The sequence below is a fragment of the Oryzias latipes genome, chromosome 12 (genome assembly GCF_002234675.1).
Source record: "Oryzias latipes chromosome 12, ASM223467v1".
In the NCBI taxonomy this organism is placed as follows: Eukaryota; Metazoa; Chordata; class Actinopteri; order Beloniformes; family Adrianichthyidae; genus Oryzias; species Oryzias latipes.
This window is the reverse complement of record NC_019870.2, coordinates 13,596,708-13,616,205: the sequence shown is the minus strand read 5'-3', so window position 1 is coordinate 13,616,205 and position 19,498 is coordinate 13,596,708. Positions and strand designations below refer to the sequence as shown.

The 19,498-nt window shown below is 36.2% G+C and overlaps 1 protein-coding gene across 1 annotated transcript; it reads left to right on the top strand.

Moving 5' to 3' along the window:
* Window positions 1-559: 559 nt before the first annotated feature.
* Window positions 560-19,484, top strand: cabp7 (calcium binding protein 7). The gene is made up of 5 exons (XM_023961118.1): window positions 560-1,447; window positions 15,298-15,441; window positions 15,525-15,637; window positions 16,074-16,221; window positions 16,329-19,484. The coding sequence occupies exons 1-5, from the start codon at window positions 1,339-1,341 to the stop codon at window positions 16,454-16,456; spliced, it is 642 nt and encodes a 213-aa protein (XP_023816886.1). The 5' UTR covers window positions 560-1,338; the 3' UTR covers window positions 16,457-19,484.
* The last annotated feature ends 14 nt before the right edge of the window (window positions 19,485-19,498 follow it).

Below are 19,498 nucleotides of genomic sequence, written 5' to 3'. Positions count from 1 at the left end.
CAGTAGAAGGCTGACCTACAGGGCAAATCCAACAAAAGAAAATTATTGGAAAATACTTTTAGCCAGGAAATTGATTTAATAGAAAAAAAGCCCACTATTGGTCCCCAAGGGGAAGTTGAGTGAGCAGTGAGTCACGACCTAAATCTTGTTGTAAACCTTCCTGGAAAGCTCAAATCTGAGACAGTGCGTGCCGCAAAGGGGAGTCTTGAAAGCTATACTCTGTTTGTTGTTCAAAGGAAAATTCTAAAAAACTGTATAATGTTTTCAAGGAGGTTATGAAATTCTCATAAATGTGGTCAAACAACCAAAGCTTTGCTTTTAATTGTTTGAATAATCTTTTGATTTAGAGGTTTTTATTCAAACTCAATGCTAACATAAACGGAAGCCTCTCATGACTTCAACCGTTGAGAGTTTTTTTGTAAAGTTAACTGTTAGGATCGATGCTTATGGACAAGCAGCTTTGAGAAAATCAAAGGATGGGTGGGGGGTGGGGGGTCAGCTTTTGGGAGAGGTTGTGTCTGTTTTATGTGGGAGAGTTGTTGCTGCTGCTGTTGTTGCTGCTCCTGGTGTCTGCAGCAGCAGACACCAGTAGAGACAGAGTGAGGCTGCTGCCTCCTGAATCAGATGAGCGGGGGTCACCCAGGATTCTCTTGAAATTCCTCTCCAAGAAACGATTTTTTTTAATATGTGACAATTTCTATCTATACCTTTTCTCCTGGAGACGATCTGCTTTCTTGCTGCTGCATTTTTGCCTTATTTTTTGTTTTTGTTTTGTTTGTTTAATTTTTAAATGAAAACGCTAGAAAGGGGAAGAACAGAAAAGTGGGACAGAATCCGTCAGGAAAAGACTCTGAGAAGGCAAGAGACGATTTAGGAAGCCATAACGGATTTTTTTATTTTATTTTTTGTAAGGCTTTCCGTGATAAGAAGAGCTGCGATGCTGAACATTTCTTTTTTTCTGATCGTACTTTTGAGATGATTGAATATTTGGACGTTTATTGTGATTCCTGAATCTCTGAACGGATCATTACGGAAAAGTTTGACCTGGAAAAAGCGATTTTTTAAATAATTTTATTCCCTTTCACAGTAAATGATGCATTTGGACAAATGTCATTTTTAGACCGCCTGTTGGTTCAAGTCGCCCGCACTGACAGCTGGTTTTCTCTCTTTTTTTCTGTTTCAACAAAGAAATCCAGAACGCAAAGCGGACTAAACTTTAAACAGATAAGGCTTTTGATCACATTCCTTCTGAATATATCAAGGACAGAAACCGTCGAAACTCCAGAGAGCGAGGCTATATGAAGATCGCGACAAGGTTGTTGCTTTTCCCTCGCAGAAATGCCAGTGCGCGCTGTGACCACCAGGTTCATGTACAAGGGACTTTGCACTATTCCAGATGTCCTCACCTACCGGACCCCTGTTAGCCTGCCCGAGGATGAGGTGGAAGGTGAGCTGTTTCTTGTCTTTGGTTGTCCGCTCAGGTTTGAACTTGTGATCGCGCGTAAAGACGCACGCGAGGCGCAGCGGGAGAGGAATCAGCACCTCGGAGAGCTCCTGCCGCGACTGAACCCACTGGAATCTGCACGACCCTGTCAGATCTCAAAAACTCGGGTTGGAGCTTAAGTAGTTATTCTAACTTTATCTCATTTTTTACTGATTCAAAAACGACCAACCTATACATTTATAAGAAAAAATGTCATAAAAACCAGGGTATCCCTTATTTTTTGCAGCAAACATCTTGAAGAGACATGTACTTGGATGTGGCTATGCTTAATCACACAAGTTTAAAAAAACACTTTGCAGGTCAATCACAAATACCAAAGCAGATTATTCAGAAGAAAACTGGATTTGTTTGTCAGGATTAAAGCATCACCCAACAATGTCAGAAGTCTAATCTGCTATTGAGCTGTTAATTATTGGAGGCTTTATTATGGCAACTGGTCCTCACAAAGAGAAAGCACAGTTAGCAGTGGCTGGGAACAAAGCCAGCAGACTGCAAAGCAAAGATTCTTCCGATAAGATTTCATATCAAGAGTCTTTTATGTGGAAGGAAATTCTTTTCCTGTGCGCTTCTGTCTGAAGGTTGCCCTCAAGTCTCAGCTTGCCCTTGCTTTCAGACACTCACGTGACATTGAAATCCACTTTCTTTATTGAAAACATAAAAAGCCAGAGTCATAAATAATCCAAACAGTGGAATTGTGACGATGTTTACTCAGGAACCTGAATTTTCAATAATGGTGCAATGTTTTTAACTTCAGCTCATTAGTGGTTTGAAAACACAGTTCAATTTGTCATTCAATATGTCAATAATTTTCAAACTTTCAGTCACTACGCTACTTAAGTTCTTTACAAGGTTTCCTGAGGAGGTTTCTCCCTTTATTCTTTTTTTTAAATGAATTCTCAACCCTTCAGAATCTGCCACATGTCCTTTTTGCTACTCCTGCAAGATCCAAGTGTACAGTGCAGCAGGGTTTTGTTCTTAATGACCCATCATAATGTTTTTTTCACTGAACTGCTCCTTTAAAAGAAAAAAAAGTTCAGTAAATAAAACTTTTATTCACAAAACCTATAATTATTGCTGGTCAGAAGCTACCTGATTGCTTAACTCCTGTCACTTTCCTTTAATCTTATTTCTCACAATTGCCCTTTATATAAAGGCACATGTGCATACCAATGTAAACAGATCATTTATTGCAGTTTTTTTTACATAACTAAAGATTAAACCTGATAAAAACACAGTTTTAATAGATGTGACAGAATTCACTGTAGTTTAATGTAAAGCTCTGGTCTACATGTATTCTTCCTGATAAAAACTAAAATAAATAAATAAAAAGGTTATTTTGTGAAGAATGGGAAACACTCCGCAGTGAAATCCAAAGGACTTTCCCTTGGTGAGTCTGTTGCAGGGGACGCGCACTGACAAACACAAAGTACAAGGACAGAAGGACCTTGCATCACGCTAAAAAAGATACGTGGTGCAATGGACAGTACACCAAAGAAGCTGCCTCGTGTCGCATAAACAAGCTCAAGCCTTTAGCTTCAGTTTAAAACAAACATGTGGAACCTGCTGAAGAATTTTGACCCACAAGCAAACAATAAACAGACTTCAAACACATGCATTAATAAAAGCCTACATTATTGTTTTGCAAACAAAACGAAAAAGTCATTAATTTTAATATATGTTATTTTCTATACAGCAATCAGTAGTCTAGATATGTGAAGAAGTCCTAACTTCCTCCTTTTGGGGTCCATTTGGGGTTATAACAAAATAAAACAGATTGTAAAAAATTAGAAACATTTAAAATGACATGGTATAGGTCAGTCTTAACATTTATTTTACTGGAGCAATGCAGAGTAAACAAAGGCAAAATTTTAATGTCTGTTGTAAATATCCTCTGATAGATTTTACTGTCAGATTGGAGGAGCAAGCTTTTATTGTTCAAAAAAGATCACAGGACAGCTTTTTACTTGTCTTTTTTGCCAATTGATTTGTTTAGGGACATGGCATACAGGATGAGCTTATAAAGAGGTGAGATGCATCTAGCATTCCTGTAAGATGCTTTTTGTCAACAGTTCTGAAAATTGTGTTTTTGGTGTTTTTACATATTCTTGTAGACTTTTCTCATGAGAAGACATATATAAAGAAAATTAAGATTAATCTAAAGATGAATATTTAGATTTAGAGAATCTAAAGATTTATCTAACTTGTTGTGAATCTGGAACAGACAAAAAAATGCTGTTAGAAAAAGCTATGACGTAGGAGCTACAACTAGCAAGCCACAAGCTCCCTGCTCCACTCCATTCTGATGCATCCACTTGTGGAATACTAGATCCATGTACTTCTGCATATTCCTTGTCTGAGCTGACATCTGGCTCAAATTTGTACAGCTGGGTAGCTCCAATATTGGTCGCCATTTTAGTTACACCGGTATTTTAGCTTGGGGTTGTGAGGGGCTGTAAGATAGCAGGAGAGCATGTAAACAAAGGGACATCTGGAAATCAGTGCTTAATTTACCCCAACACCCCGCCCACAACTCAGAGGAAAAACCACAAACTCAAAGTCGGGGTGATTTTAGCAAAAAATGGCAGAATTACCAATAAAAATCCACTGGGAATGCTTATACAACAGATCCAAAGATGATTAGAGTGGAAATTAAATGACTAAATCAAAAAAAGATAAACTGAAAAGATGAAGAAACAATTTATAGCAATTTTACTGCTTATTAGTTGTTTATTGGTCCATAAAATAAGACAATTACTCATTTTGTGCAAGGATTATTAATTAAACTTTTTTTTACTGTAATGCCTGTTTCCTAAAGCAATGAAGATAAACATATGACATTTGAATGTTACATTTGCAAATGAACATTTAAAGCATGACCCAGCAAGTCCACTGTTAAACCCCAATGAGTTGTATTTTTTACACCATTTTAGTCTCAGGATCAGTCTGATTTTAAATACTTTTAGGTCAATTGCTTCTTTACCCCAAAATAAGTAAAACTCTTTTAAGTATAATGGTAAGAGGTCTCTTGTTTATCTGTTTCACAACTAAGCTTCCCCAAAAAATAACTTCAGTGTGATGTGCTCAATGCTGGAATTCTTATTTTCCAATAAATAAAAGGTTTTATGCAGAAAACACGAGTTTTATAGAGCTAAGTAAGTGGCAAACATTACTTATTTAAAAACAGGCTAATGACCAGGAATTATTTAGAAGATCGTCTTGAAGTTAATTGGATTTGAATGATTAGAGTTAATAAAAATGTAGGATGACGTGCTGCTCTTGTAAAATGATGTGTACCTTTCAATTATATGCCCATAAACTTTCATTTACGTGCAAAAGTTTATTTTATGTAGTTTGATTACAATCATATTTAAATAGACTCAATATTGCCTTTACGACACATAATAAATACATCAGTAATGATGACAGTTGTGATGATCTAAAGCGCAGCGTGTGTTTTCTGGAGGCTGCTAAAGCATCTGCAGCTCTTAATGGGTCTGCTCTTTATATGGCACGTTTTTTAAGCAGACGGTTGCCAGGGTGGATCAGGTCAATGACATGGCATCCTTCCTTTTCTTTGTCCTTGTTCACACTCAATATGCATTCAACCCGTGATGGTGATTGTTGTGGACAATTTTTAACAAATACTTGTTATTTCTTATCAAGAATACGATTCGTTTAAGGTTTAATTACAGCATTGTGCTCTCTCTGGAGGAATCCACAGTTAAATTATAGAGTTAAGGGGAAAAGTTATCATTCCCTCTTTTAACAGTTTTCTTTTTTCAGTGACTTTGCAAGCTTTTGTCCGTCTAAAAACGTAGAATCATCTGCAAATAATGGGTTTAAGATTCAGAACAACCTCAGGTGAACAGTGTTGTACTAAAGTTGTGCATTTGCTTTTATGAAGCTTTTTTCTTGGGGGGGGGGATTAACCATACTTCTGAAAAATCTTAAAAATAGGAAAATCTTTTTAATGGCTGCTATTCCTTTGTGCAACTATTTCAAACAACCTCCAGCGTTGGACTGACTGTCAGAGCTTTGAATTCTGTCACAACTGAATCCCAAAGATGTCAAGACACAGGTTTATCCTTTACAACCAGTAATATCATGTTTGATATTTGCATTTCTTAGATCTTTATCTCATTAGCATGATTAAAACTTCTTAAAAACAATATATCCATTGTCCATGTTTTCTGCCTTGTAGTTCCTCATCATTCCACTGGGGGCAGTGGAATACTTTTTCCTTATCATTTCAAAATAACCGCTTTCTTAAAATCTCCAATTGCTTTATTTCAAATCTTTATGGTAAGAATAAATCATTTTGTGTTTTTTTTTTTTTTTTTTTTTTTTTTTTTTTTTGCTTTATTAGAGGAATGCCAAAATTGTTAATCATTAATTCTTTATGGGTTTATTTACATTTATGGCACCTTAAAAAGTCAAACCATAGTCAAACAAGGCGGTGTGCAGTAAAATCTCTAAAATATTAAAAACAACTAAGAGGTTAAAATATTTAAATGTAAAACGTATAAATAGGTGTAAAAAAGCATTAGATAAAAGTAAAACAAAAAAAACACATTAGCAGAGCAGAGTCTCATGCCGTGTCAAAGGCCTGGTTATAACAATAGGCTTTGAGAGTTTTTTTTTTTTTTAATGGACACTGATGATGTCTGCCAGTGGTAACGAGCTGCACAGATTCGGTGCACATACAGCTTCCTCTTAGACCTCGGTACCTCCAGGAGAAGCTGATCAGCTGATTGGAGTGTGAGGACAGAGAAGCTCAGAGAGGTACTGCGGTGCACGATTACTTAAAGATAAAACTCACAGGCAGTCAGTGAAGGGTAGCCAGGTAGAAACAGAACAGTAACATAATTTTAAAAATGTCTGGATCAAATTTCAGACAATTAAGGTGCTATTTTTTCTTTTGCATTTTAAACTAACATTTTGTGAGCAAAAACTTACCAAATCACCCAACGTACCATATCTGATACGGTCTATATCATGAAAAAGTGAAAAGCTTTTGCAAAAATGTTTGTGGATATTTTAAAGGGTTTATAAAAAACATCCCAATTACAAATTTGATGCAGTGAGCTTTACAGGGTTAAAGGTCAGCATTTGAGCCGGAGTTGAGTTGAGAAAAAGAAACTTCTCAACTTATGTGGCAGCAGTAAGAGCACTGCAGCACAGTGACAGAGTTAGAGAGGATCAGCCAGAATGTGGAAGTGAAGAGAAAAAGAAAAAGAGAAAAAAACAGAAGTCGCTCTTAGCAACAGCGACTGGAGATGCAGCTTCAGGGAGACAACCAGTCGTAGTGAGATGAACCTGAGAGTGACAGATGGAAAGAAACGGCACTCTGGCAGTCATGAAGTTGCTCTGTTTGGCTGCTGGATGGCCATAGAAAGGCAGCAGAGGAGAAACGAACCAAACAGCCTTCTATTTTCCTTCATTCCACCTTCTTCCACCTACTTCTCTTTAAATATCCGAGTGCACTGATCCAGTCATTTTACATTCTTCTTGTCCAGATCAAATTCCAATCAACCAGCTCCTGCGAGGGTTCACTCAACCAGGCAGAAGCAAAGACAAGCACAAAAAAACAGTCCTGAAAAATGTAAGAAATGTAACACTGCAGGTACAGGTAAAGGCAGGCAGGAATGTGAACCGGTCACCCTGGCTGAGGAGCTGTAGAAAACTGACAACTTTCTGGCAAAGAGGAACAGGATAGCAGAGCATTTAAAAGGCAGGAAGACAGGTGAATGTCACGAGAGTGATCCCCAGGCAGGAATTGAACGACACAGACGGCCTTGGGTTTGTCTTTTTGTACATAGATCACTGTCAATGTCAGTGTCTAAGAAACGAGCCCAAATTGTTACACCTCCACTGTCGTGCCTGATCCAGAACAAAGAAGCCTCACATCCGTCCCATGTCAACACTTCCTGTAGGAGACTTGTGGGGGGGTTTTCTCACTTTTTTAAACCCCAGTCATACTTTTTGTTATTTTTAGACTGCACAGGCTGAGAACTCTCTCAAGCAGGAAGATGGGAAAATAAACCTTGTACTTCTTTATCTGAGGTTATATGCTGAAGACCTACATAATGACACTTTTCTTGACAGATATTCCTTCTCCTGTGCAGCACGGTGAACTCTGCGAGGTAAAAATGGGAACGATTCCCAGCCAAGTGTCTCCCTCTTTAATGAGTCCAGTTTTAAAGTGAGGTCCGGTGCCAGGTTCGGCTCATTATAAATCTCTGATGGGAATTGCAAGAATAAAACTGGCCCTTTTCACTGAATAATTTATTTCTAAAACCTACAAAATGTTATTTTAATGACTTTTATGAGGTGTACATAAAAGTTTATTTAACAAACAAGGATTTGAACATGTATTCAAACACAAGACTGCCAAACTCCTAAAAAAGTATAAGCAAAAGTGGTCAAACAATAGAATTGGAAAAATAAATGTTGTCATGTTTCTCAACATTAAAATACATCTCACATCGTCTCACTGTTTTAAAAACAGACCAGAACTGGCATAGACTTCACCTACACATTTGTTGACACAGATAAGACATTTGTTTCACGGCTGAGCAGTCTTGGCTTCCTGGCATTTACACTCTTGGAGGTCTCTGAGAGCTTGTATCAGTTCTCGGTGCAATGCTGACAGAGGATCTGAACAATATTTATAGTTCGCAGCTAGCAGGAGAATTCCCCAGACATGAAGCATTGTAGAGACGTGAAGAACATCCTCCACTTTGTATGCAAGGCTGTCCTTGTTTATGCTTACAAATGCAAACGCTGTTTGCAGTCAAATTACAAGTGGACAAACCTATTTTTTGAATGCACGTTGTGGTGTATTTGTGGGGATTTCCTATCACTTCTCTCCAGCTCAGTCCATTTCATTCATTCTGTTTTGTTTTTATTCAAGCCTTAATTACTGCACATGTGACATTTATAGAAATTCTAACTTCTTGCTGATTAAAAAAACCAAAGTCTGACTGTTGATGTTACTGGATGCCCATTTTCTGAGTGTAGTCCAGTGTTTTCAGTTATGAAGATCCACTTGCAGCAGACACATTGAAGGACTCTCGCTGAGCTCTTCACGCAGGCTTCCATCAGTCTTCATTGAGAGGATGTCACCGTATTCTCAGCAGGAACAGTGACTCACAGAGAAACTGCCAGAAGCACAGGGGGTTTTGTCTGCTTAAACTGCCCGTGTTATGCCACTAAGACCCTGAGAATAGATTTAAAACAAAGAGGGACACTTCTAACCTTCTAGCCACAAAACAAAATGAAAAAAGAACAGTGAAGCTGAAACACCAATTAACAAAATGAATCTGGTCTGTCAAATCCCAACAACACCAGCTGCTGTTAAAGTATAGCTCCAGATCTAAAAGGATCTTTCCCTAAATGTGCAGTCAGGTTTAACCTCAGCCTGTAAAGAGCAGAAGGCAGTGATTTCAAATCCTTTCTGACAGCAGCAATTGTTTTTTCTGCAGCGCTTCAGCAACACGTCCTCTTCCTGCTTGATGGCAGCATGTCTGTTAGTTTTTAAAGGGAAGACCAAGATAAATATGCTGACAGGACATTTCTAAATGTGAAGAAAAATGTGACAGCTGTAATGAAGCTGTTATTATTGATTTTTTTCACACCTCTGTGTTCTATTAGATGCATCGTTGGGAAAAATTTTAAAAGAGAGACAGAAACAACGTGGACATGACTTTAGCTTCTCAAACCGTATGTGTCACATTTTAGATTTTTTTTTTCATTTTAGTTAATTATTTGTGTGTGTTGGAGCAAAGTTTTTTTAAGAATTGCAAGGAAATTACCGTAAACTTTTGACCAAAGAAATAATGGAATTTTTAATTTGATCATCAAAGTAGATCATTATAACTATACTTTTTTCATGTGCGGGTGGTGTAGCGGTCTGCACTCTTGTCTCTTGAGAGGGTTCTTTGAATGGAGTTTGCATAGTCTCCTTGTGGGTTTTGTCCGGCTTCCTCCCAGAGTCCAAAAACATGCTTCATAGGTTCATTGAAGGTGTGTGTGTGTATGTTTGCCATGCATGAGTATTTAATCTGAAGGCCTTAACACAGTTACAGCTTTAAAATGCATTTATCATCTTCTAAACCAGTTTTTGTCCCTATCGGGGTCACGGGGCTGCCGGATCCTATCTTGGATCCTATCCAGGCCCCACACACCCATACACACATCACATCTATAGGGACAATTGAGAGTAACCAATTAACTTATGAAGCCTTTTTCTGGACGGTGGGAGGAAGCCGGACTCCCCGGAGAAAACCCACACATGAACAAGGAAAACATGCAAACGGGGGACCTTTCTGTGTGGAGATTGCTTGTACGGCTTTAACGTTATCCAGGTATTTTGCACCATTGATATCCAATTTTGGGGTATCCTTTTTAACATTTAATTAATTTTTTGATATTTTTGGCAAGTTTTAAAAAAACAGTCAATTAAGAAAACTAGCCTTTTTTGCTGTTTTTCTGCCCTCATTTCTGATTAAGTTTTTAAAATATATATATATAAAAAACTTTTCTTTGGTCCTTTAATTCTATGATTCTTTATCAAGAACACTTGGTGCTTTTATAATCCTGTCTGACCAACATGCCACCAAGAGTCTCTTTGAACTAAAGTGGATATTTTGTATGTAAATGTGTCTGGACACATAAACATCTAAACGATCTGGTTTATCTTTGGCCACAGTTGGCATCTGACATGAGAGATTTTCAGGAATCTGGCAGATGAAGTGTAATTATGTGGTGGCCGCAGAACGAGAACTGCCTGTTGTTCTTCTCTTCTGTTTGTTTCCTGTGGAGCCCAGGCTCCTTCATCTGCCTCCCGCTGCATCAACTCCATTACTGTATCGCTCACTGTCATGATCATTAGAGAAGGTGGCAAGGTGTTTTTTTGTTGTTTTTGCAGTAAACCGGACAATCCCAGCAGGGAACTTTGGGATATTTTCCTTTACAAGCACTGTTATTAGGACTCTATTCTATTTTTTTCTTTTCTTGTTTTGGTGAAACTGCATTTTAGTGCTTTGGTAAAAATGGACAGACACTGACAGCAGCTGTGGAATAATGGGGCTCATAGATGTCAGGTTCTTACATTTAATGTTTAATGTTGCATGTAACTTTTGCTGTGGAAACTCTGGTGTTTTTCCTTTAAAAAAAAGATTCATTGGAAACATTTAACCTTTTTTTTACTTCTTGAATTATTCTTTTTGGGCATTTTCTACAGCAGTTTGTACTTGGATTACCTCCTTTTCATGTTCACACCTGGTTTAAATTATTAATCACCACAGCTGTTTCTTTTTCACTGAATTAGACCTTCAGTAGAGGAAGTCAAAGCAAAGTTTTAGCTACTTTTTATTGCATTGTCTTCTTTTTTGTCTCGTATTTTTTCCGCATAATTTAAAATTATGTTTTAAATTATTTTTCCCCTTCAACTGCTTGTGGTTTGATGGATCTGGGTCTTCCAAAGCACCAAATTCTGACAAGTATCTGTAAAACGGCAGATTGGAAATGGCAAATCATGACTGAAGGGCTGAATAAACCTAATTGGAAATTCAAATCTGACCTCCAACTTGTTTAAAGGAACAAAAAGCATATCTCACAAGCTAAGAAGTGTGTGTATTAAATCTGGATGCAACTATATGTTTAATTTAATATAAATTCACAGATGTTAATGCAGCCCATCTTCCAGGGAAAAAAAAACAGTTTAAAATTTCTAAAACAATGAAAATAAGTGGTCGAAGTGCAAGGTGAGGCCTTTTCTGTTTTAGGCTGATATTTTCACAAAGTTTGAACTATAGTACTAGAAGAAGAAAAAGAGCATATTTTGTTAGTTTGTAAAAAAAAATGTTATGACTTGCTGTAATATGCTCATAAATAAAGAGCATGCCTCTGTCTGCTCTCACTAGCTATAAATATATGTCCTGATTGTGGTTGCAATCTTTTTCTCCCTTATGTCTAGTGAAAATCCTTTTATTGTTTGCATATTTCCTGTCCTCTCTGAACCTGACTGGTCACAGCAGATGGTCACCCTTGCTGAGTCTGGTTCTGCCAGGGGTGTCTTCCTAGCAGAGGGAGCATTCCTCCTGACAGTTGCCTAAATGCATGGTTAGCATGGGGAAATTACATAGAAAATCTATTATATCATTTATTAGTCATTCTACAGATCTGGTCTATTATTAAAACTAGAATAGGAACATTTTGCTTAACTGGAATGAAATGAAAAATAATAATTACCTAATTTAAATTGGATTAAATGAACCCAACTAAATTATCGATAATAATAATGACATTTTTGTTAAACTATCATTGTTTGTGTTGGTTATCTGATGTCAGTGGAATTTTCTTTAAATTTTCCATTCTCTCTCTTGGATGTTTAGTTATTGATCTGATTATTCAAATATATTTCTTCCTGTTTTTTTAACCATTCCAGTTATGAGAAGTTCCATACGATGTGACATTTACAACCCTGGTAGAAATCCTCTAAGAAAAAAAAAAGGTCTTCTAAACTTCTACATCATAACCATTAAAAATATCCCCTCAGAATGACAGCACAGCTGCTGGGCTTCATGGTGGAAAATTGATCTCTTGAAATCATGAGTGCTTTGGGATTTTCCCTTTATGGACAGAAAAACCTGTTTTTATCCAGTATGGAGTGAACACACATGATTGTGGTTTTTATTTATTTTATTTTTTTTTTAACCTATCCCAGATTATCAGAGTAGAGGTCTGAACATATTGGGAGCCTAATCAGAACCAGTTTAAGAGCTCGTGGTTTTCTCCCACCTGCCTGCATGCTGGAGTTCATCGTTTATCTTGAGTCCATCTAAAAGCATGTGGCATTCTTATAAAACATGTCTACATTCAGCCAAACTGATCTATGACTGTGCACATTCAATACATTCAGTGTTAGATTCTTTATGGACTTAAAGCAAACAGAATACTATATTTTCCTTTTTTTTGCAGAAATATTAAAATTTCAAAGAGCCTCTGATTAATACACAGATAGATTTTGATTTCTTTAGTTGTTTTTCCGTGACACATTTGGATTTCCTGCTTATTTTGGATATGAACGCCTCGGGGGCTTCCCTGCTCCTGCTGGAGGCACTTATTCTTTGCCAGGACAAGAGCAGCGGGGCATCTTGGCATCAGCCTTCACTGTGTGCCATATTGATGAGTGGTTATGGTTGGCACCATCATGAAGCATTAATCAGTCTCTCAGACAGTCAGAAAGGTCGTCAGGATCAGTTAGTCAGCAGATATGGCGTCTGCGAATCATTAGAGCTATTTTTGGGGGGTTTGCCTTAGAGTTTCCACAGACAGAGATCAGGGTAAAAATCTATATGTACACTAAACTATAATAAAGAGACAGATAATATATAATGACACATATGATTTTTGTCTTTAGTTTGATGAACATGTATTATAAGATTTTCATTAATAACTTACCACAAAAATAAAAAACCTAAAAAATTTGCATTGCCTGTTTGCTTCTATGTCTTATAGTCAGTAATCCCACCTCCTATACAGTCTGATTTGACCTTAGTTCAATTTCAAACTTATTTGTTTAGAAGTAATCTCCTCCACTTCCTGTTTCTCTCTGGTACGAATAGAAACGTTTAGCCGTCCAGACCTTGATTTCTTGCCGCTCCAGGGAAAAAGCTGCTTGAATAATTTCAATCTTGTGATTAAATACAAGACCAGAGACACAGCCTTGGCTTTAGATAGCTGAGCCGTTGCATCCTCACAAGGTCACCCCGACAGCCTGATCAAGGACAGAATCAAAGTAAGCTTCTTTTTTTTGCACTCCGAGAAAGATCCTTTTTTCACATTGCTGCTTTTAAGGAACGTTTTGTTGTACTTGTGAGAGTATTTTTGCACATATCAATTAACTTTCTGAATATTTCTGTATTGAGATGCATTTTAATCAACATTTAACTGTTTCTAAATCAAACATTCATTTTTATTCTGTTAACTCAAGTAAACTGTACTTTAAAGTATGATGCCAAAATTAATTTATTATTTAATTTAAATGTAATAATTTTATATAAAATTACAATATTTTAATGAAAGAAATACAGACAAATGATGAAATGTGGTAATATATTTCTTATTTTGTCAAGTTAAAAACATGATTAGAAATGCCAATTTTTGCTCCATCTATAAAGTTTTAAAGAATGTTTCTGTCTTCTCACAAGTAAAACAATCAGTAGTCCAGCCACTGCTCAGCTGGCTCAGTGAATTCATTATTTGGCTCTGGCACCAGAGGTCACGACTCTAAGTCGAGGATGGTGCTAAGGGAAGATAACAAAACTCAAGCAACCCTGCTGGCCGTAATTTAGACAAATGTTGTGTCCGATATGTCAAGGGATGGTAAGGGACCATGTCACTTGACCAGAAGGACCTCAATTTACTCTCCTTTTGTATTTTTTTTTTTTTTCACCATGTGAGCTCATACCATCACTAGTTGAACCACAATCTACTATCCATCACTTCTAAAGTGCTCTGACTCATGAGCAAAAGATAAATGACCACTGCTTGTCCTTTAGTGTCCATGCATACAAATTGTATTTGCAAAGTCACACGTGCATGCAGAGCGGTCCACTTTATAATTAAACGATTTGACGTAAGTAGGGAAAAAATCAGTGTTTTACCAACGTGAGTGGAGTAAAACATATGAACACGTTTAATCCCAAAAAAATAGTAAAAACCTTTTTTGATTTTGGACTCTGATTAGTAGATTAGATTTCATTTTTGGTTGATTTAACAGTCATGTTTTTTGTACTTCAATTCCCCTCCCCTTTTCTATTAACTCCTTTAATCAAACCCTTTTATGTTAAGAAAAAAGGCCATTTTTGGTTAGATGTCATGATCTCATATGCAAAATTTTAGTGTAATTGAGAACTTTCAGTATAATGAATATTTGCCGTTAGAAGCTACACTATAGAGAACTTGCAAAACTGGGCTCATATTTGCAAAATACAGTCAGAAAATCAAACTCTGATTGGGACAACTAAATCATTCCTTAGAATTATGACTTTTTTTCTAATATATAATGTGTTGAATGGTACCAAATTTATCATCGGACACTAAAAACATATTTTTTCCTTGTATTTTAGGCAGAGTTATTTTAATCATTACATCAAATGCACCTAAAGTCTTTTTGGTGTTTTAACATGTTCTTGTAGTATTTTTTCCTCACGATGGGCGACACATTTAAAGAAAATTAAGCTTAACAGGGGAATTTCCAATGAACTCCTGTCGCTCTGCAGAAACCATGTCCTAGAAAATGACAAAGGTTTGTTTTGATTTTTTTTTTGGCTAAAAATGACAATCATATTTAAAAGAATTGTTTTGAAAATACATGAAGAGACAATCAGAGTGGGTCTTTCAAAAATGTGGCATTTTTTTGTCCTCAACAGCATTTAGCAGAAACATCTTTTACATACGAGGAAGCATGTTTGCGAGACATACTATTTTGTAATAAAGGACTTCAGTCCAGTAAAAGTTTGGAGAAAAACTACACCTGCAATCTCTAAAAAAAAAATGCACACATCCCCCTAAAAAGGAGGATGATATTTTTTAAGCTAACTGAAATTCTATATATAAACATATCCATCAACTGCTGTGAGCTGCTTCAAAGTCTTCATCTGAACTCTGTGCTTCCATAGTTTCCATCCACGTTTGACCCAGCCAGCCCTGTGACAGTATGAAAGTAGAAGCGATAAAGGCCATATGAACATGCCTGTTTCACGCCTCCTTCTTCTTCTCCACAGAGATCCGCGAGGCTTTCAAGGTATTTGACCGAGACGGGAACGGCTTTATCTCCAAGCAGGAGTTGGGGATGGCCATGCGTTCGCTGGGCTACATGCCCAACGAGGTGGAGCTGGAGGTCATCATCCAAAGACTTGACATGGATGGTACGTCTCACACTCTCTCTGCCACACATTATCCACACATGAGCTCTGTGGTGACGTGTTTGCATTTCTGCCTGTCTCATCAGGTGATGGGCAGGTTGGCTTTGAGGAATTTGTCACGTTGCTGGGTCCCAAACTGTCTGCTACTGGAATGCCTGATAAGTTCCATGGAGCAGACTTTGATTCTGTCTTTTGGAAGGTACACTACTAAAGGAAACTACGCATATCTAAAGAGCCTATTTGTTGCTCAATTGATGTGTCAAATTCTGTTTACTCTGCATCCTTTTGGATTTATTTTTACCAACATAGTGAGTGTTGGAGATTGACTTCATTTAAATGATAATTCTTTTTTATTAAAAAGCCGTCCATCTTCAGTTCACAGGATGCTACAACAACGACTTTGTTTATTCAGCAGCTAATATTCTTTAGAGGTTACAAGTTGAAGAAAGTGACTTTCCTTTGTTCTGTGAGGAGCTTTCCAGTGAGAGCTGCTTAATCATCACAGATTCCTAAAAGGCAATGTGTGTTCTGCTGCCAAATGCTGACCTGCAGCTTTTCTGCAGCCCTGGGGGGTGTTGAGGCAGAGGTTTTTCTCCTCCTAATTGGATTGTAAGAGGGGTTTTCTGTGTTCCCAGTGCGACATGCAGAAACTGACTGTGGATGAGCTCAAACGACTCCTGTACGATACTTTCCGTGACCACCTCACCATGAAAGATATTGAGAACATCATCATGACTGAAGAGAACCACCTCACCAGCCCAGAGTCACATGTAGACATTGACAGTACGTTTCAGAAACGACCTTTCTTTCTTTCGTTTTTCAGTTTGTTTTCACTTAAACTCTATTTGGACTCACAGGTGTACTGATTTGTCTCTTCTTTCTCTCCACAGCAAGCCCAACGCAGCAGGAGAAGCACACATGTGTGCGTAAAAGTCTGATTTGTGCCTTCGCTATTGCATTTATCATCAGCGTCATGCTCATTGCAGCAAATCAAATGCTCCGCAGAGGGATGAAATAATAAATACAACCAGCGGGAATCAGAAAGAGCTAAGAGAGGAGAAAAACAAAAACTTACCAAAACACATTTACAATGTTAGGTTTTATTCACAGCTGACAAGCATGATGATGTTCTCCCAGCTTCTCTCTCCAGAATAATGGATGAAATGATGTCAGTCAGTGGATGTGTATGCTCATTTATCACACCATGGCCAGGTGGAAAACAGAACTGAATGAAAGGCACTTATGAGGGTAGAAAAAATACAATTTGAGACTTGTCTTTTTGAAAGGCATGTAAAAAATAAAACAAATATATATGAAGCAATACTAAAAAATGAGCCAGAAGTCTTTGTGTCCTTATGCCTTTCATTACTGCAAACTCATTGTGAGTCAAAGCTCACAATGAGTTTGCTAAACAAGCACAGTTCTTTTTATTAAAACCATTTTGTCTTTTGTTGTGTCATCATGATGACCGAAACTGAAGTATCCTCATTTCTTATGAATATCTCATTGTTAAGTTGCGTTTATTTACGAGATGTGAATGTTTTCTGACATTTGGCTGAAATGAGATGCAAAGTGTAAATAAAAAGCTTCCATTTCATTTCTGCTAACTTTATGTTAAGAGCCAGAGGAGCAACAATCAGCCTATTTTTAACTGCAGACAAATGATAATTCCAACATAGTAATATTTTAAGAAGAGCTCAAACTCTGACAGGCGAAAAAAGAAAAACAAGAGCAAAGATTTGCAGACAGTGACTGCTGTGCTCGAGTCAGTGAGAGAAAAAAATCCAAATAATTTTTCGAAAACGTCACAGTTTACTAAGAAGTTTCCTTCTTAGTGTCAGGCTGAGAGGTCTGATATAGCTTTTTAATTCAAAAAGATGTTTTGTCAGCTAAAATTTGAACAATTGCTGCTTTAAGACTCAATCTGGCGCCTGGGATGTCACAGAAAGGCTGCAAAATTCCTGCAAAGAATCATGGGAAAGGATGTGAATGAATAGTTGTTTTTATAGTTATTTTTTAATTTGCTTTTAAAATGAAATTTAAATGTTCTTTTATTATTATATAATATTTATTTTTTTCTTTTTATTGCTTTTTATCATTTGAATGATTATGAACTTTTCTTTAAAGTAAAATTTTAAATTTAAATTCTAAATTCCACATTCTGAATTCAATTTTTAATTTGAATTCTGGATTTATATTTGAAAATTTTAATCTTGAATTAGAATTTTTGCTTCACCTTGCAATTAAATTTGAATTCTAAATTTAAAATTTTGAATTTGAATTTGAGATTGAATTTGAATTTAAATTTGAATTTAAACTTCACCTTAAAATTAAATTAGAGTTCTGAATTTTCTATTTCTAAATTCTTAATTTTAAATTCTAAATTGAGAATTTGAGTTTGAATTTGAGATTGAATTTGAATTCAAACTTCACCCTAAAAATACATTGAGTTTTTAATTTTTTAATTCAAAATTCTCGATTGATGATTTTAATTTTAGTTATAATTCTATATTTTAAATTCTGGATTTGAATTTAAAATGTTAAATCTTGGTTTCAATTTTAATTTGAATTTCTCCCCATCATGTCAAAATATGTCATGCTAAATACATTTATCGTGATATATTTTGACTATCATCCCACTGAAGTGCTACAAATATTATGTATCCACTGTGTAAAAACCTGTTTACCCTAAATTTAAATTCTGAAAAAAAATTGAAAATGAATTAAAACCATCAGTAGCAAAATGTCCTGAGACACCAGCTGTGAATACGTAAAGTACTGCTTAAAAGCTATGTTTATCCTGTGCTATTTATATTAAAAGTCATCATGAAGCGGTACAATTGCATGTTCAAAAAATGTATGTCTGACCTGCCTGTGAGATAGATTTTTTAGATACATGTTCCAATAATTATGCAATTTGTTAAAGTGATCATTGCAAAAAAGAACTTTCTCAGTATTTGGCATTTATCTGTAAATGTCAGTTCTGTGGATGTAAAAATAGCAAAATGATAGATACTTTGCATTAATCTATGAACTATTGTCTAACATATCATGAGAAGTATCTTTGTTTTTTACATGGACCATTGAAAAGACATTTTGTTTAGAATGTACCTTGCACATATTTTATTTTTTTATCTGTTATTTTATTTATAATATAAACATTATCTTTTTTAAAACTATTTTAAAAATGAGCAAAAAATATCTACAAAATGTATATTTGTTTACCTTTCAATTGCAAGTCTTTGGCTTGAAGGCCATGACTTGCATTGACTTTTCTGATTTGTTACGGTTATTTTGAAGGTTATACACTTAACTTTAGTATTTGTCAATAAGGCAAGCTTTAAAAATACTTTCTGTGGTTTTCTTGTCGTTAATATTTTTTTTTAAAGCTTTACCACCAATGGAGAGGTATTGCTCAGTGAGAATCTCTGGCAATAAAACTGATATTTTCTCTCACGTGAAAACTATTCATAACATTACCTCTTCATGTGAACATATCATAAAAGATATGAACTTTGTGTTATTGTAAAGTGTAGTCACTGTGAAAAATCTGACACTATAAGCAAATATCTTAATCTGAATGTTTTGGTGTTTTGATGAGTAGATTTTTGTATCTTCTGTCGACTAATTGTCTAAATCTAAAGTGATATTATATGTGTACATTTTCCAGAGGGGAATGTGGACATTTTCTGTTCTGTGCCTTTGGCATTTAAAAAAACAACACTGTCTTGCAACTGTAGTGACTCCAGAGAATCTGGCACAAAAATGGTGGAAAGTCAATTTAGCAACAAAAACAAAAAAAAATAGAGAAGAGAAGAAAAAAGTGTCAATGAAATTGTTTTGGGGTGATTTCTCTGTAAATCTGTCACTCTTCTTCAGCAGAAGTTGCTTAAACTTCCATGTAGAAATTGTTTCAGCCAAGTCTGAATTTGTCCAGGATCTATCCTGTTTCTTCTCCCCATTCTGTAAAAGGGAAAGAATCAGTTATGCACTAATATTAAAAGTGTCAAGATGCATGCAGTGGAAATAAAAGTCCATCAAAAAAAGAATTGCTTTTGAT

Bases quoted from the DNA above. Each gene is read 5' to 3' on its own strand.
- cabp7 (XM_023961118.1), top strand. From the start codon at position 1,339: ATGCCAGTGCGCGCTGTGACCACCAGGTTCATGTACAAGGGACTTTGC. The intron at 15,638-16,073 runs GTACACTACTAA...CTGTGTTCCCAG, and splicing joins TTGATTCTGTCTTTTGGAAG to TGCGACATGCAGAAACTGAC. The intron at 16,222-16,328 runs GTACGTTTCAGA...TTCTCTCCACAG, and splicing joins GTCACATGTAGACATTGACA to CAAGCCCAACGCAGCAGGAG.